The sequence below is a fragment of the Chelmon rostratus genome, chromosome 1 (assembly GCF_017976325.1).
Source record: "Chelmon rostratus isolate fCheRos1 chromosome 1, fCheRos1.pri, whole genome shotgun sequence".
NCBI lineage: Eukaryota > Metazoa > Chordata > Actinopteri > Chaetodontiformes > Chaetodontidae > Chelmon > Chelmon rostratus.
Window position 1 is genome coordinate 22,714,095 of NC_055658.1, and position 16,542 is coordinate 22,730,636.

General features: G+C 43.3%; 2 protein-coding genes across 3 annotated transcripts in view; one reads left to right on the top strand and one right to left on the bottom strand.

Moving 5' to 3' along the window:
- zgc:158464 (uncharacterized protein LOC791139 homolog) overlaps positions 1–7,947 on the top strand; it is a 97,933-nt gene extending 89,986 nt beyond the window's left edge. For both annotated transcript variants that reach the window (XM_041935719.1, XM_041935728.1), the window contains one exon: positions 4,475–7,947. In XM_041935719.1, coding sequence (XP_041791653.1) covers positions 4,475–4,661 — 187 coding nt within the window. In that variant the 3' untranslated portion in view covers positions 4,662–7,947. The remainder of the gene's footprint in view (positions 1–4,474) is intronic.
- A 4,326-nt stretch (positions 7,948–12,273) lies between these two features.
- Positions 12,274–16,240, bottom strand: ubl7b (ubiquitin-like 7b (bone marrow stromal cell-derived)). Its single transcript, XM_041935742.1, has 11 exons — positions 16,156–16,240; positions 15,521–15,701; positions 15,219–15,338; positions 15,047–15,132; positions 14,088–14,172; positions 13,929–13,986; positions 13,683–13,816; positions 13,521–13,570; positions 13,248–13,424; positions 12,923–13,036; positions 12,274–12,650 (listed from the first exon to the last, which is right to left on the bottom strand). Exons 1-11 carry the CDS (start codon positions 16,156–16,158, stop codon positions 12,510–12,512), a joined length of 1,149 nt encoding a protein of 382 aa, XP_041791676.1. The 5' UTR covers positions 16,159–16,240; the 3' UTR covers positions 12,274–12,509.
- Positions 16,241–16,542: the final 302 nt, after the last annotated feature.

A 16,542-nucleotide genomic window follows, 5' to 3' on the forward strand; every position in this document is an offset into this window, starting at 1 on the left:
ATTTTTCTTGGAGTGAAACGCTGTACTATATTGTAACAACAAACTGTTCACAGGCAGCTGGCAGGAAAAGCACTCGCAGAATGAGAAAGTGGGCAAAAACTTTAACATCGAGATTGTTTCTTGCGTCTGTGTGTGTAGACAGTCGCACGCATATTTGTGTGAATCAGCTCACAGAGCCGGTGTCAATCAGATCAAGCGTAGAGAGCAGTCAGCGGGCCGCGTCACGGGAGTGACGGGTGTCACCGCGCTGCAGGCGGGGTCAACGCTGAGTTCAGCCTGCTGCCACTGAAAATGAGTGGAAACCCAAGGTGAAGATCCTCCATGTCTGAGGTTGCTGAAAAATGTATAAGGCCATGAGGTGGCACGTATGTGTATTGCATTATTGATAAAGACAGGCGTTGCGAGGCCCCCTGCCTCAAGAGTCCTCTGGCCTCAGCAAGCATTTTCTGCCCGTTTTGCCCTCCTAACCCCTTTTTTTTAGTTAGCCTGCCCCTCAGCCCCTACCCTTGCCTTTCTCGCTCTCTTTTCCCCTCTGCGGAGAGAAACCCTTGTGGGTGTTTGAAAAATATTAAACCCTTCTCAAGTCTCTCAGAGCGCAGCGCCATCCCGTTTCTCACCTCACAAGAGAGCCCTGCGCAGCACATCTCCTCTGGCTGAGCAGGGAAAGTCTGTCCAACCAGAATCTGTTTGATGCCAGAAAACAAACAAGGGGAAACTAAATAGCCAATTGACAGAATAATGAAAAGTCTTTGCACCTGCAATTTAACTCCAAAGACACGTCATGCTTTTATGGCGTCTTTTTGATTATGTTTAGACAGAAAAGATCAGATTGCCTTTAAGTGGCGCAGATGAGACAAATGACTGTCTAAAACACAAAAGCAACGTTGAATATGACTTTTCGCATCTTATTTAGCTTTTCAGTGTTCTATGTTCCATCAACCAGATTGAATACAGATGAAAGATTTAGTTTGTTAGACTTCTTAGCCTGTTTCACACCACTAACTATATCCATTTTTCACCAATTGTTCATAACAGAATGGTCAGGCTCATCCCAGGTGGACTCATTCAGTTTGCGCTCCTATGAAATAATGGGCATGAACAGGATATCTGATGTCCAGTAATGCTTAAAAAGGTCATCACTTCTGCCAAGGATCATTATCTTTTTGCCTTTTCTGGTGCCATAGATTCATAACACAGAGAGCATCATTCATGGAGCAATCTAATACGTTGAAGGTAGAGATAAGCGGTGATTGCCGTCAGGCTGTTCCCGCTCTGAGGACTGCAGGGTTCAAATCAAAGTCATAAACCTCAATAAACAGGACAGGAGACCTCCCTGGTGAGCTTAATCCTGATTAGACAATAGAAGCCCACAAGCACAGGGATATGATAACACCACAAAGGCCTGTCTTCTCAAAAATATCCCCATATTCATTTTTATCAACAGCCCTGCCGCATTGCTCTGTTGTCCTGGTTTCTGTCTCTGCAGGACTGTAACGTGATAAGCAGCCCCGAACACTGACTGGAAAATCAGTTGGGAATCTAAAAATGATGCTATTGAGGTGTTTGCCTTTTTGAGTGTGGCTCTGTGTAACCTAACGCCTGTCTCCCAGCGCCTCCGCATGAAGATTTATCAGATGCACTTTGCAGGGAGGATTTTTTGAAATGAGCTCTTCTGGCACCACTTGCAGAATGACAGAAGTGTAGAGACCTGTGGCAAGGGAAATTTGTCCTAAAATCATGATGAACCTGTTAACGACACGCTCAAATATCGAGGCCAGAGGCGCCGTAATGGGAAAGTGTGATAGTTGTGTTTACTTCAGTTTTATAGCTCAGCAAGCCTGCAACAAATTATGTTAGCATTTTTGTTTGAAATATCCTCCATCATCTGCTATATACGGTGTATTTGCCAAAACTCCATAGATTGGTTTGTCTGGCTTTAATGACATAATGAAAAAAAGAATTGGTAAGATTGGATCTGTTGACGCAATGTCTAATCTCACAGGAAGAAATCACCATTTAACCATTTGAATCTATTCTTACTCCTGATGGATGTCCTTAAATTGAACCGTGTACATTCTTAGCTTTTTTCCACTCCAGTGTTATCTCTGTGCCAGGAGAAACTCTGTGCATCAGGGAGAGAACACATCCACAGGCTTTACACATGCAATTACGAGATAAGTAAAGAATGGACTTGCCTTACGTGTAAGGCGCCTGAAGCCCAGTTCTTGCTCCTGTTCATCACAGATAATGGGCATATCCGCAAATATGTGCATATATTTACAGTAAGAATACTTCCCGTGACCTGGAGAATGTGGATTTTTTTTCATTTTAGTTGCTTCGTTTGTATGCCTGGGTATTCATGAGCCCATAAAATAATCAGTAATAAAAACAAATATACACAGAGAAGAGGAGAGTGGCATGTGATGAAGGTTGTGAACCTCATCAGCACTCTTGTCCAACCTCTTATCCAAACAGAAATGTATGCTTATATATCTGTCTCTGTTTTGTTAATTAATAAATAAAATCTCTTCTATTTAACACCCCGTACGTGCTTATCCTGCATGTGCACAGTCCTCTGGAGAATCTTATTCCACACCAGTTGGACACAAGCAGAATGCGTCGTGCAGATAACACTAACCAGCCCCGTGAGCCAATGGGTCCACAGCGCTCATACTTACCTGATGTGTTTGGCTGCTTGTCACAGAAAGGGTTTGAGAGAACTGGTAATCCTTGAGGTTTTCTTCTCCTCTCTTTCTTCAACTGTAATGGAAAAATATTCTATTATCCTCATTCTTGCCATTTCGGGGTTTTTTTTGTTTTGTTTTTTTTTCTCATTTTAACATTTCAGATGATGGAACTATGATAACATGTGATGTAGAGTTGAATAGGTGGGAGTTTAGTGAGCTGGAAAGAACTGGTGCACATTTTGTTGATGAGAGGCCATAAAGCCCACTTGCAGGAAGTGAGTGAATGCTGTTGGAGCCTACAGCAATCATAACTTGCTCGAAGCATTAGCTGCTGATTAAAACATGCTTTAATGCTAATGTATTTTCATAAAGACAAATTATAAAAACAGTATATTTACAGCAAGATGCAAGGGCCATTAGTTTTGTATCAGTTCCTTTCTAAAGCTTAATGTTGCATCACTTAACTCCAAAAAAAAAAAAAAAAGTCATTTTCTATTTTAAAGCACGAGATTACTGGCAAGCTGTAAAATGTATTGATCAAAGGCTCCCAGGAACACGCTGGGAGCTTTTAATTTGCAGTGCATTTATTGCTGTAGCTTAAGTGATTCATCCTGGGGGTTCATTAGCCTCATCCTTATGCTCTGCATGTGAAACCCTGCACCTTAAGCAACCTGCCTTTTAGTCTCCTCCCCAGACGGCTCCAAAGTTATCAGAGGTAATCCAGCTTTCAGAACATTGTCACGTACTGTAGGGAGCGACTACTGCGGGAGTAAATGAGAAAGGGGCTGTCACACGGGGGTGATCTGCTCCCATATATTCAGGCTCCTCACATACTTTTCTCTTTAAATTAGTTTTTTTTAGCCATGCTAGCGTCATGACGGTCAGCTGGTTCACCACTTTGGTCTAGACTGAAATATCTCAACAATTACAGGATGGATTGCCGTGAAATTTGGTACAGACATTCATGGTTCCCAGGAGATGAATCCTACTTAATTTCTTGATCCCCTCACTTATCATGTAGTGCCAGCAGCAGGTCAAAGCTTCCACTTATACGGTGAAATATTTCAACATCTACGTGAGAGATTAGACATTCATGGTTCCCATATGATGTGTCTAAAGTGACCCCTTGACTTTTCTTCTAACACTGTCAGGTCAAAACTTCAGTTTTTCCAATACTTTGATTTATGACAACCTGCAAAATTATTCACATTCCCATCAGCCTCAGCTCTACTTTGTGTCCAGTACTAATTAGCAAACTAGACGTATAGACTAAACATCAGCGTGTTAGCATGCTGACAGTGGGGGCATTATATGAACTGGATACTCTAATTAGAATTTACAGAGAAATAAAGCCAGTCATTTTGCCAGCTTCCGGGTTTGCTTCTGCCTCGCCCATCAGTGTTTCTTCCACTGGCCCCACCCATGTGCTCTGCTCATAGACTTTTCTAGGCTCTAGGAAAACTCTATGAATATAAAACCTCAACAGTTTATACAAAGTGTAATAGTTGATCTTGATCGTGGCCACTGGAGCAAACTGGCTGCGTTTCCAGCTCTCTTTATACATCCACAATGCAGACATTAACATTTATCTCAGAGCCGTTAGTGTGGCTGTAGCCTCTTGGTCTGTGTTTTACCTGGTTTAACACAAACAATTTATTTTCATGTTACGGCAGATGAAAATTGTCACTTCAGAGAATCTGATTTATAATGCAGACCCTTGGTCTTTTTTTTTTTTTTTGGAACTAACATGTTTTCTGTCCCTCTCTTTTGTCTTCTGCTGTGTCCAGGAGCAGCCAGGGCTTCATGCACATGAAGCTGTCCCGGACAAAGGAGAACAAGTACATCCTGGGCCAGAACAGCTGCCCTTTTGACAGCGTGCCCGAGATCATCCATTTCTACTCCAGCCGCAAGCTGCCCATCAAGGGTGCCGAACACATGTCCCTGCTCTACCCTGTAGCCATCAGGACACTATAGTGCTCTGGGTTGCCCGCAGGCGTCGGCCCCTTCAGTGCTCACTGGGACACCCTGTGGCTCCACGCTGTCTGTCCCTCTGGACAGAGCCCAGTAGGCTCATGGGAGGATGAACAGTGGCATCCCAAACCTGCTGATCCTGACTCACCTCACTGGCCGACAGATACCAGACCTGTTTTGAAGGCCTACTGCATACTATCTTACACATACAGACTCAATGTTGCAGAAGTCTTTGTTATTTTATTTTATTTTATTTATGACAGACACCCACTCCGTAACACCGCAGACTGACTATCTGATGAACATAATTTCATTGATTCTTGAGCTAATTTTCCCTTAGCACTTAACACTCAAGGAAAAAGGAGGGTACAACGTTGCAGCATTTGTTGCTGGGGTGTACCTTTTCTCATAATATGTTGTACCTTTTTCAGAAGAGTGCACGTCACAAACATTGTGTAAGAACAAGTTTTGCTGATTTGGTTAGGCTCTGTTGATACTGTAATTGTTTGTGAGGGGACTTGAAGATTGTAAGAACCGTGTAAGGGAAGCGACATTTATGAGGCATGTTGAGGAATATTGTCCACATGGGGCCCATGCGGTGGCCAGGATATTGAATAAACTGGCCTTGTATGAATGGTGTGTCCCCAGCTGTGCGGAAATAACGTGCCTGTGAACAGTGCAGACTGATCTCTCTATCTTGTCATAGTGCATGCTGTCTGCTATCCATCACTGAGTGGGTGTATCACACCAATGACAGTGTAAGTACCATAGTGGTGAGACAGGCAGGAAAGCATGATGGATGGGTCAACCCGTCCGACACAGTACAATTGGCGGAGGCTGGAGACCAGAGCCTGTCCAAATGGACCAAATTAGCTCCGCTGCCCCTGCATAGAATGGCTTTGCATTGGGAGAATGAAATATGCCTGCATTGTCTACCTCAGAAAATCAATTTCATTCACCCATCTGCAGATCAATAGGTACAATGGGATTGCAGACATCGATCTGCCCTCCCTTTGACATTCCCAATTCCCTTAAAATTGTATCATTGCTTTTAGGAATATGCTTTTTGAATACAGTTAATCCAAGATTTCTTTTTTTTTAATGAAAACACAAGCAGATTTTCCAGATCAGCAATTGTATGTATACTAATATGATATTATGTGATGTCAGTAACAAATGTTTGGTTAATGCCTTATAATGCATGGGTCAAATCAGTCCGCTAGATCAGCTGATTTCCAATTCCGCTTTTAACGATTGTTCTGTGACTGTAATTTATTCTGGGGTAATTATTACTGATGTGTTACTCCTCTGTGATGGCCCCTCAGCCCCCCTCACCCTCATCGTTCCGTGCCGACGTGATCGTGTTTTTTGGAACTACTCCAGCCTCTTTTACTGTGGTGCTTTGCATTTTTGTCGTTTCGAGTTATGCTAAATGCACGTTTGCCTCGGTGGCCTGACTCTGGGACACTCTAGACGTCTCCTGACCAACGGGATTGTCAAGCCTCGCGTTAGAGACGATCGCATATTCCCTCTGGACCAATCACGGCGCAGCCTGTTCGAACCCGATAAACACCTACCTTCAACCTGTCATGCTTCCACGCTGCATTCAGTCTCTCTGTCATCTTCCTTTCACTTCCAGATGTGCATACAGGCGTGAATGCGAGTTAGTACGCATGTGTCCAACACGTTCATGTGAACAGTATGTGTTTGCATGTGAGAGCGTGTGCACAGACTTTCTGAGTTGCAGTGTGTTTTTTTACTCTGTTGGTACAAACTGGTGGCAGCCTTTGATCGAACCTCTTTGGTTGTCAGCGCCTTTTTTCCTTTCTCTTTCTCTCTCCCCTGAACTCAAGAAACTACAATTCAGCCCTGTGACTCAAATTTTCATGTCTTCTTATATTCACTCATCTAACCACATTTTAGCAACTCATAGGAATGACATGACTGCAGTTTATTGTAAAAGACCCAATAATATTTCAGCCCACAGCATATAATATTGCTTACCAATTACAGCAAGAAGAAGCTGATTTGCCAACAGTATCCACACACTAATGAGAGCGCCAGTGCTTGTATGATCAGCTGCCTCCTCTCTTCAGAGGAAACTTTGTCACTCTTATGAGTTGCACATTTCAGTGGTTTAATGAGCAATTCCAAGTCCAAATGGAAATTTGGAGGGGAGCTTTGGTCCAAGATGAAAAATGACTGACGCTGGGAATTAGAAACTGACTTGAGCGAGCATGACCACCGTATATACAAAGTCAAACACATTTTGGCTGCGACCCTATGTGTGCTATGCAACTATGAACTGCAGTCGTTGAAGGGAAAATGATTGTGTGCCTCCACCAAATGTTTATGACAAATGTGATGGTACAAATGTCCACCGGGAAGAGATGGACGCAGCAGAATCTGATTAGTAAAAAGAGCAGTTTGCAGACAGTGGGATGTATACAGATGTGTGTGTTGTTGGTGCAGTAAGTGAGTAGACGGATGTTGCTGTCTTCAGATAAGTATGTCATATGAGGGTCTTTGTTCATGGGATAAGGCAACCTCTGCAGCTTTTTTAGGGAACAGCATGTTGTCGAAGTGGACCTATGTGTTTCCTTGAGAGAGGATATCCTAAGAAGAAATGCAAATGAAATAAACTATATATGTGTGATGTATCCTTTATGCTCCGAATGTTCCCTGTTTAAGAGATCAGATGTTGACAGTGGAGGCTCTTTATTTAGTTACTGCTGCTGATGAGTATTACTCAACTACAGGAAAGAGCCTGCGTGTGATGGCCGCACTGCCTTGAGAGAGGCCTTAGCTTTGGAGAAAGGGAAAATGAGAATAAGGGGGAGGCAGAGGGGAGGGTGTTCTGACAGGGTGAGGGATTCGCTGCAATCAGCAGACACAATCCACATTCATGTATTTCTATTATGAGAACCTGAAAGAGCCTGTCTCCTCCCTCAGAAGTGTCTTAAAGCGCGCGTGTGTGTACACACAATTGTGCATGCATGAAACAGTGTTTGTGTGTGTGTGTGTGTGTGTGTGTGTGTGCGCGTGCGTGTGTGAGTGAGTGTGCGCGTCTGTACTGGTGTGAGCAACCATCAGCCATTGACTTGCCCTGTGTGTATCTTGTGTATCACTTTACTGTGGTAAAGTGGCATGTACATTTTTGTGCCACCTATGTATGCACTACTATAACATATCTCTGTACAGTCCCTCATGGCCAAATGTATATACTGAATGTATTGTATGGGGACATAGAGGCATCAAGGTTCAACATAAATAAAATTGGGTTTATGAATGAAGGTGTGATTTAATGTTTCAGTCTGTTTTTTGTTTTTTTTTTCTGTTGTTTTATACAGACATGCCACACTAAAGCAAACATATAATTATTTAGCTTGAGAAAAGCTCCTTCCTTTACCTTCGCCATCGCGGTAACCATGGTGAAGCCCTTCGATAAATAGTGAAGAGCGGCCATTGTTTGAGTCAAGGACAGAATGCTGGAGCTATTATCAAGCCAGTACTCCAGCACTTGTTGTCCTGTATTGATCCACTTTGTAGCACAGTCCTGTTATGCTTTTTTTTTCTCACTCTATTGTTCATCCCAGTGGTATTCGCTTGGTGTGCATCTGTCTGAAGCTCAGTAGTCCAGATTTTCCTACCGCTTCCAGTAAACACACCTCTGGCCTTTTTTATGAAGAAGATTAAAGCTGCATTTTATGCATGTAGGCTGTGCATTTTATGAAGTGTAAATCATATATGATTCTTGGCATTTGAATGAAGTCTTTGCCTCAAGTGACAGATTTAGAGGACAGGTCTGAGCCAACTAAAAGGCGATAAACAGGTAGCAGCAGATCTCCAGTGATAACACTTTATTTTATGGGGCTGTAAAATAATTTCCTTCTAATTTTCTACTGTGTTGCCCCTACGAACCCTGTCCTTGGGCACTAAGTATGGGGAAAATTGTACACTCCTTTTAAAAAAGTCTAATTTAAAGCCAACTCAATATTAACTTTATATGAATTTGTTGAAAACTAATTTCTCCATATTGGTTGAATTGACTGCTTGCCTGTAATTTTTACATTTTTGCATATTCGGATGACCTGCTGAGCACTGACAAAAAGACTGTCTAGGTTATGCTACCAATTATTCTGAATTAATTAACTGGTAGTGCACCAAATGAACTGATTTCCCTATAATTACTGCCAAATTCCATTGTTCTACAGATGTAGACAATACCTGTAAACCCATCCAACAAAAAAAGATGTAGCTGATGGTCTTTACTGTTCTTTATGTTTCTCTAGTATTTTGTACAGTATATAGCCAGTTTTCAGGTGGTACACAGCTGTACAAGCTGCACAAGCTGATCTCTTTGCACTGCATTCTTTTCTGTGATCGTGGACACTTTTTGGCCAGACGCATCACTGCGATGCTTACGAGCCGTCACACTCCCTGTGATCTGACTGCTTGCACTTGTAAATGAAACTGCGTTCACAGAACTGTTGAAATCCCAAATCCCTTCCCCCTAAAATCTCTTTCAAAACTGTCGCGTTGTGACAGCAACAGTTTTCACACAGCACATTTTGGCCACAAAGACTGTGGCAGGCGTTCAGGATGAGCACAGGCGGGGGGTTGATTAAAGGAAACGTTGAACATTCACAGCCTCTCGGGCTGTTTGATACGAGGCAGAATCTGAAATGCACACACCTCAAGTTTGGCTTGAGCAGTAAGTGGCGGGCAGACGGTGAGGAGTCTGTGTGGCTCTGACGGGGATACTGTCAGTGCTGCATTTGTCTGCGTGTGATAGAGAACGCTTGTATGATGTGATCATGGACGCAGCACACGATACACAATTATTGTGCCATTTTGTTTGTTTTTTGGACGCTCTTCTTTGGAAGGGACCATGAACAATTCTGCATAAAAATGTGAAAAAAACATGCCAAAAAATAGAATTAGTACAACACTGTTCAATTACAGCACAGGCTACACACGAGCTTATGCACTGAAATACTTCTGACAATTTCAATTTCAAATATCACTTTAGATTTAGAGGTTTTTTTTAGTCTCACCCAACTCAATCAAACCCCCAACTTCAGACAAAGGGAGTGAAGCTGCTTTGTTTAAGTTTCCTTCCACTGGTTTGTGCACGATCTTTGCCTCTCCCTCCGCTGCAGCTCTGTTCTCCTCCAGAGAAGCTCCATCAAGGGTTAAAGCACCTGGGATGAAATGCATCAAAGAAGCTTTTGTGGACAAAAAGAGTGCTGGAAAAAAAGAAGAGGGGAAGAATAAAAGCATGGCTTGAAAGCAGTGAATGGGCCACAAGGGTATAAAATGGCCTTGTGTCCATCAGAACCTCATTTCATATTCCGCTCAGTCACGCCAGGCAGAAAGCAATCTCAGGTAACAGACCTCATGTTAATAACACGTGGGTTGCCTCGTTTCAGAGAGACAAAAGCAGCTGGAGGACATTATACCAACTCTATCCTTTCCTCCTCCTCTGGCACGTCGGAGGATCTCATCTGGAGAGAATAGTGTTGGTATTGTTCTGCTTGTCTGTGAAGGCTTGATTAGAGGAGGCTTTTGCGCCATTTCAAAAGGATCTGGCTTTGATGATGTCTATTGGCTTAACATATTGCCCATAATGACATGGTGCAGAACCTTGCTCATTACCTGAATCCCAGGTCACAGTGGGAGTAATTGGGTAGATTTGTGCCAGCTTCAAAGCTCCAGGCTCGATTCATCAGGGAGGCATCTCTCCAGTTTTTAAGCCATTTCCTGTTCCTGCGCAGAAGTGCTTTTTTTTTTGGTCACAGATGTGCGTCTGCCACACGTGTCATTGCGGCAACGGTTGAAAATTAAGAGAACGCAGAAAAAGTCTGCTGAAGAATAATGCCACTCTTCACAGCTGTTCGAAACCTCTTTGAGCCTGGGCTGAAGTGCCGTCTGGGCGCCCGGTGATAGCTCTGGCGAAGCCAAGTGAGCAGCAACCATGTTGATTTAAGTGGTAGAACAGACGCACACACACAGCTTGTTCTCCAATTTCTGCTCCTGCTGAGATCCTCAAAGTTGGTGGTTCACTTGTGATGGCAAGTTTCACCAGCAGGTACAATATAGCCCCCATTAAGAAAAAAAAAAAAAACCCTTAAGATTCACCTCTCTCTCTCTCTCGTTGGACCTGCTGCCATGTCAACATCATATTTACTCCTATTATTTAGTGGAATAAGAACACTGTTTAGATATTTTTGAAATACCTTGATGGAGAGGTGAAAGAATAGAGGTGTGAACCATCAGCTCTTCTTGTGAATGCAATCTCACTTCTCTTTTGACATAAGCTCAGATATGAAGGATTTAATATCAGGCAGGGTCCTGAGAGATTACAGAGTCAATACTACTCTCACAGTTGACAACATAAGGGACCAAAATACAGTGTAATAACAGCATTTCTATACCACATGTGTGACGGCATTTCACACACCGTCGAGTGTCTCCATGACAACTTCACATGATTCCTCACAGTGAGTTGTTGAGAATATAAAGAAAGCAGCAGTTATCAAGCTTGTGATGGTATTCTAGGAATAAAAACAGTAAACAGACACAATACACAGCTTACCAGCATCAGAAGTGCATAAAAACAAGACGAAATGAAAATCAATGCAAAACTATTCAACATTATCCCGCTATTCCTTCTGGGAAAGCACAACCGTCTGCTTTTTTTTAATTTGCCAGAAAGGCAAATGACACTTTTATGCGCCATTGTTTTGCAGAAGCTATGACACCGTTTCCTTCAGCACAGTTGAAATGCTTTATTTTTAAAATACCCTTGGAGGCGGTTGGAGGTGGAAATTGCCCGCAGGTGTGCATGCATATAAAATGGTAATGGGGACAGACGGACACAAAGCACCGTTTGGGTGCTGTGCTCATGAAAGGGCAATCCACTGATTGAGCTGTCACATTCACAGATGCAGTAATAAAACTAAGCAGGGCAATTACTGTAGATGGAGAACGGTAGGTAGTGGAGGGGGGCGCACAATATGTCCTCCCAAAATACCCTGATGGGAGACAGTGAGACAAAGCAAACGCAGCCCTCTGTAATAAGGCTCGGTGGGGGAGAGGGGGGGGCTCAGCTAATGGTAACAATGCTCTGACAATCAAAGCGGCATCTCAGTGGACGTGAATAAAGCCATCACCTTGTCTGGGCAACTTCCTTTTTATGTTGCTAGCTGTCAAAGCATATTGCCTCCTTTGAAGAATGAAACAGCCACAACTACAACAACCATTTCTCAACAGAGGGCAGATCAAGAACATGATTTTAAATTTAGGAAAGGAAGGAAGAGCAAAATAACAAGCAGTATGTCAGCCAGATCAGACGATCAGTCATGGCTGGATAGAAGTAAACTACTTTATTGCCATCTAGTGTACAGATATGTGTATTACATAGGCTGAGTAGACTGTTGATACGGTACGGTTTTTAGAGCACATTTTAAAACCTCAATACTTAGTGTATATAACCTTATAATTGCACACCAGCATTTCAGCAGAGTTCAATAGAGAATTTAGACTACACCAATGCAATATCATTGCAGTCAGTGTCACCTTCTAAATAACAGAGAGAACAGGAAGGCTTGGGTTGATGAGGTAAGCATGATTAGATTTATTTATAATTAAAGACGGGTTACATCCATAAGAAAAAATGTCATCACTCTTGTGGAGCTCACCTGAAATGATACTGTATGGAAACGGGGTAATGGGTAAAAAAAAAATCTTCATACTGTATTTGTAAAGGCTTAATTTATCATTTCTGCAGCATGATGTGCTTTATCCTGCTCTCTCCTGTATAAAAGCCTTCATCTGTGGGATTTGGGCTCACAGTCCTGGACCTCCAGCAAATATGAGCTCCAGGGCAGCCTGGATGTCACCATCTGTGGCCTGCAGCGCCCTCAGCATCAACTCCTCATCCTGGATCCCCATGTCCCTGAGCTGCTGCATCTGGGACTGCCATCGGCCCTGGCAAAACAAAAACACATTCACTGAATAAGCCTTTCAACAAAAGACCGACCAAACTCACCAGAGCCTAAAGCGGGGATCACTTTTACTCCTGCCTTGTTTTAGCTCTGCATAAAAACAGCTTTACAGCTGCAGTGTACTCCTTACACCACAAAAGAAATCAGGATAAACAGGCCAGTTACTATCTATTATTATAAGATTAGATTTTTTTAAGTATGTTTCCTCCTGTTAAATGAAAGTGTGGGATTTAGTCTGCGAGTTTACAGCCTCACCTGTAGAGCAGACATGTTGGAGGCTTGCAGAGCTTGCTGTAGAGCCTGGCTGAAAAGATCGTTGCTGACTGGGGTCCCTGCTGGCATTGGGGCTACACTACTGGAGGGGTCCGCCTAAATCAAAGACACAATGGCAGAAAAAAAAAAAAAAAAGATCAGTGCATTAATCTGCAGTTATGTAGCCAAGTTTTGAGGCAGATATGTTTTTAACACATATAAATGACTTTCATGTGTAAGATTTTAATTCTTAAAACGGGTCGACATCAGTTCAGTTGTTTCAAAAATGTGTCCTTACATCTTTTGTGCAGATGTAAGTAAATCTCACCTGGCTTGAAGTGGTTGGAGTGACCGCGCTGCTGTCAGGAGTGCTGGCGAGGGCCAAAGCTGTCGCCAGCTCGCTCTGCGTTATTGGTCGAGGGCCCGTCGCTCCACTGTGGCTCAGAGAGACTGGACGGATTCCTGCTGAGCCTCCTGCTCTGCTGGAAGGACCTGCTGGGCTCCCCTGTCATGCACATTTAGACACAGAAATACATTAAGGAGTGTAAGCGGTCTTCCTGCCCATAGTATCTGATGTTGAGCATCAAGCAGAGTGACTCACGGACTGGATATCTTCCTCATCGTCAGACATTCCCTCAAACATGAAGCCTCCTGCCAGATAAAAGTAATCAGGTGAAACAATTTATAGTATATGAAAGACTGTCCTGAAAACTCCCTTCATGTTGCATGTTTTTGTTTTTACGGCGCCAACCTCCTTGCTCACCTGGCATGTCACTGTAAGAACTGGCAGAGACGTTGCGAGAAGAGCTGGCACTGGACTGCGTGGGCATACTGCCCGCCACGGAGTGCAGGACCAGGATGATGGCATTGACGAGGGCTGGGTGTGAACTGATCAACCTATGATACAGAGCAGTACAAATGTGAATTGAAATGACCATACGCTTGTTTGTGCTGGACTTATTTCTTCCGCGTCATATCATAACGAATAACAAAGAAAAGCCACACTCACACATCCAGCATGTTGGGGTCTGTGAACTGCACGAAGAGATCTTTGTCTTGGAGCACCCCTGGACAGGTGAAAAGGGTGTTAGGGGAATGTTACTGTTTTCATATTTGCATGGTGCACTGAGATGGCATGACAGTATTGATTAAACTCGGCAGGTCTTACCTAGGGCAACTGGGTCTGACCTGAGCCCTGGTGTTGCCACAATGATCTGATCCAGAGACTCTTTATTTGTCAGCATTTTATATACCTATGAATGGGGAAAAGACAAAGTCCTATTTGTATGTGCGTGAACAATTGAACAAAATTTTAACCCTCAAACCACTATACCCACGTTTGATTCTGCCATCTGATTTCAGGCTCGTTTTTGTATCACTCTTCGGATAAAATTAAATCAGAAGACATGATAGATGCTGGAGTCTGTTGAAGATGGTTAAAGTGTTGTTGACCCCATGTGGTGTATCTCCATCGACATCTGCACCAATGTCCATAGATCAATATCAATACGAGTAGTTCACACCAGTTTATGTTGAAACTATCCTTTTATCACCAAAGCTGACGTGCTGGTACTCTACAAATGACTGTGGCTGGCAGGATAAAGCTGCCAGCCTATAATAGCTAAACCTGGTCCTGTTAATAGGATAATCTTTAGCTCGTAGTTGCCCAGGGCCATGCTCACATGTACAGTAGCTCTGAAATGTATCTAGCGTGATCCAGTCAGAATTAAACAGCTGCTGCACACAGGTATGACCGCACCCAATGTGGCTGTGGGGAAAAATCCAATCACCCAAGCCAAATACTCTTCAGGTCAAGGATGTGTGTGTGTGTCTGAAAATGTGCACAGGGCAAACACGCCATTGCATTCCTGCACTCTGCAACCTAATGACCTTTTTACCGTGTGTAAGGCAAGAGAACGCTAGGTTTATTGCCTTGGATACTTTGTGAATAGAAGAATCTACACAAGGCCTAAACCTGTGCTCTACAGCTGGAATAGAACATCGTACCAAAGACTGTCCAAAAATGCACAGAGAAAAACCACATGAGCAGTGGATGGAAGTCCAAGCATTATGCTTCTTGACGTGGACTAAAATGAACTGCAGCACCCACGTGTGTCTTCTACTCACTGAGTCTCTGTAGGCAGAGTTGAGAGAGTGAAGAGCAGCATGAAACACCCTGAACTCCCTGGCTGCAGTGGCTCTGTTCACAGGCTCTAGAGAAGAAGAAGAAGAAAATACACATATTTCAGATTCAGCCTTCCAGCTTCAACTGCAGCACTCCAATGACAATCCCACAGACCTGGACTGCTCTCTGGCTCTGCCCAAGTCTTTTTCAGGATGTGTACGGTGGATCCCGGCTGGATCCCGCTGGCGTCCAGTGTTAGGTCATCCTTAAGTTTCCGCCCACAGTGGACCAGCTCTGATAGGGAACAAAGAACAAATGACATACACAGACTGCAGAGCAGCACACAGCCTTTATTCACCTCCAGGATTTCACCAAACAGACTGCATGGCAGTGTAGTAGCCAGTGGCGCACACAAACACAGAAACACTTCATTCACAGCTAATTTATCATGTTCAAACAGCACAGGGGGGACAGACCTATGAGTTCAGGGTCTGGGATGGAGTCCGGAAACTGTGCTGCCACAAGTTGCTTTAAAGTAGCGACCCTGTATCCTCCCGGTGAAACATCCCCCGGCATCATCTCGGGGAAGTGGAAGATGGATTTAGGCTGATCCACCAGCTTCAAAGACAGCTGCCAATCTGAAGAAGCCATCTCTATCTTTTACGCAAACAAAAATACAGCCTTAACACGGTGGCACGGACAGAAAGCGCACAAGCTATGACAAATAATTACTGCTGTGAGCTTGGGGTTCTTAACGTTAGCAAAAAGTCAAAGTACTTATTATAGTTTCACTGTTCACTCATTTGAGAAAATACGAGAAAATATCAGACGAATAACACAAATTCTCGGGACAAAACGCAATACTTGCAGCAAAATACTCATATTTGTCTTTTTTGGGGGTTTTGAGATGTAAAGTTACGTTAGCAAACCTGCTCAACCCTGGCAGCTGCTTAGCGTTTGCTTAAAAAAAAACCATCGCGATTTGCTAAACTAAACCTGAGCTATTCGTGTGGTATTACTGGTTTAAAACAATCGCTTGATAATATTACAAGAAACGTCACACAGAAACGCCAGAACACCGGTACTCTTTATGAAAACACCGCACACTCACCATTTTATTGTTGACATTCGATTCACTTCCTGGTTTTAGTCACGTGGTCCACGTTACGTTTACTTCCACTGTCCAAACAAAGGAGCTTTTACTTCTCTGTGCCCTTCAGGTATTTCGTACCACTGGCAATCTTAAAATCCCTCCTCTCTCCCTCTCTCTCTTTCTCTCTAACGCACACGCACACCTCAAGACAAAGAAAACAATCCAAATCACTAGCTCAGACTAAACATTACGTTTTGCATGTCTACCTCACAAGCCCTTGTCCATACACCTTAAGAGTCACATCACAGGTTCCCAATTGATTTTCCTGCTGCACATTTTCCAAAGCTGTGTAATATCTTGGCTAAACGTGATTCAAGGCTGCATTTTCATAGTCTGCATGTCTCA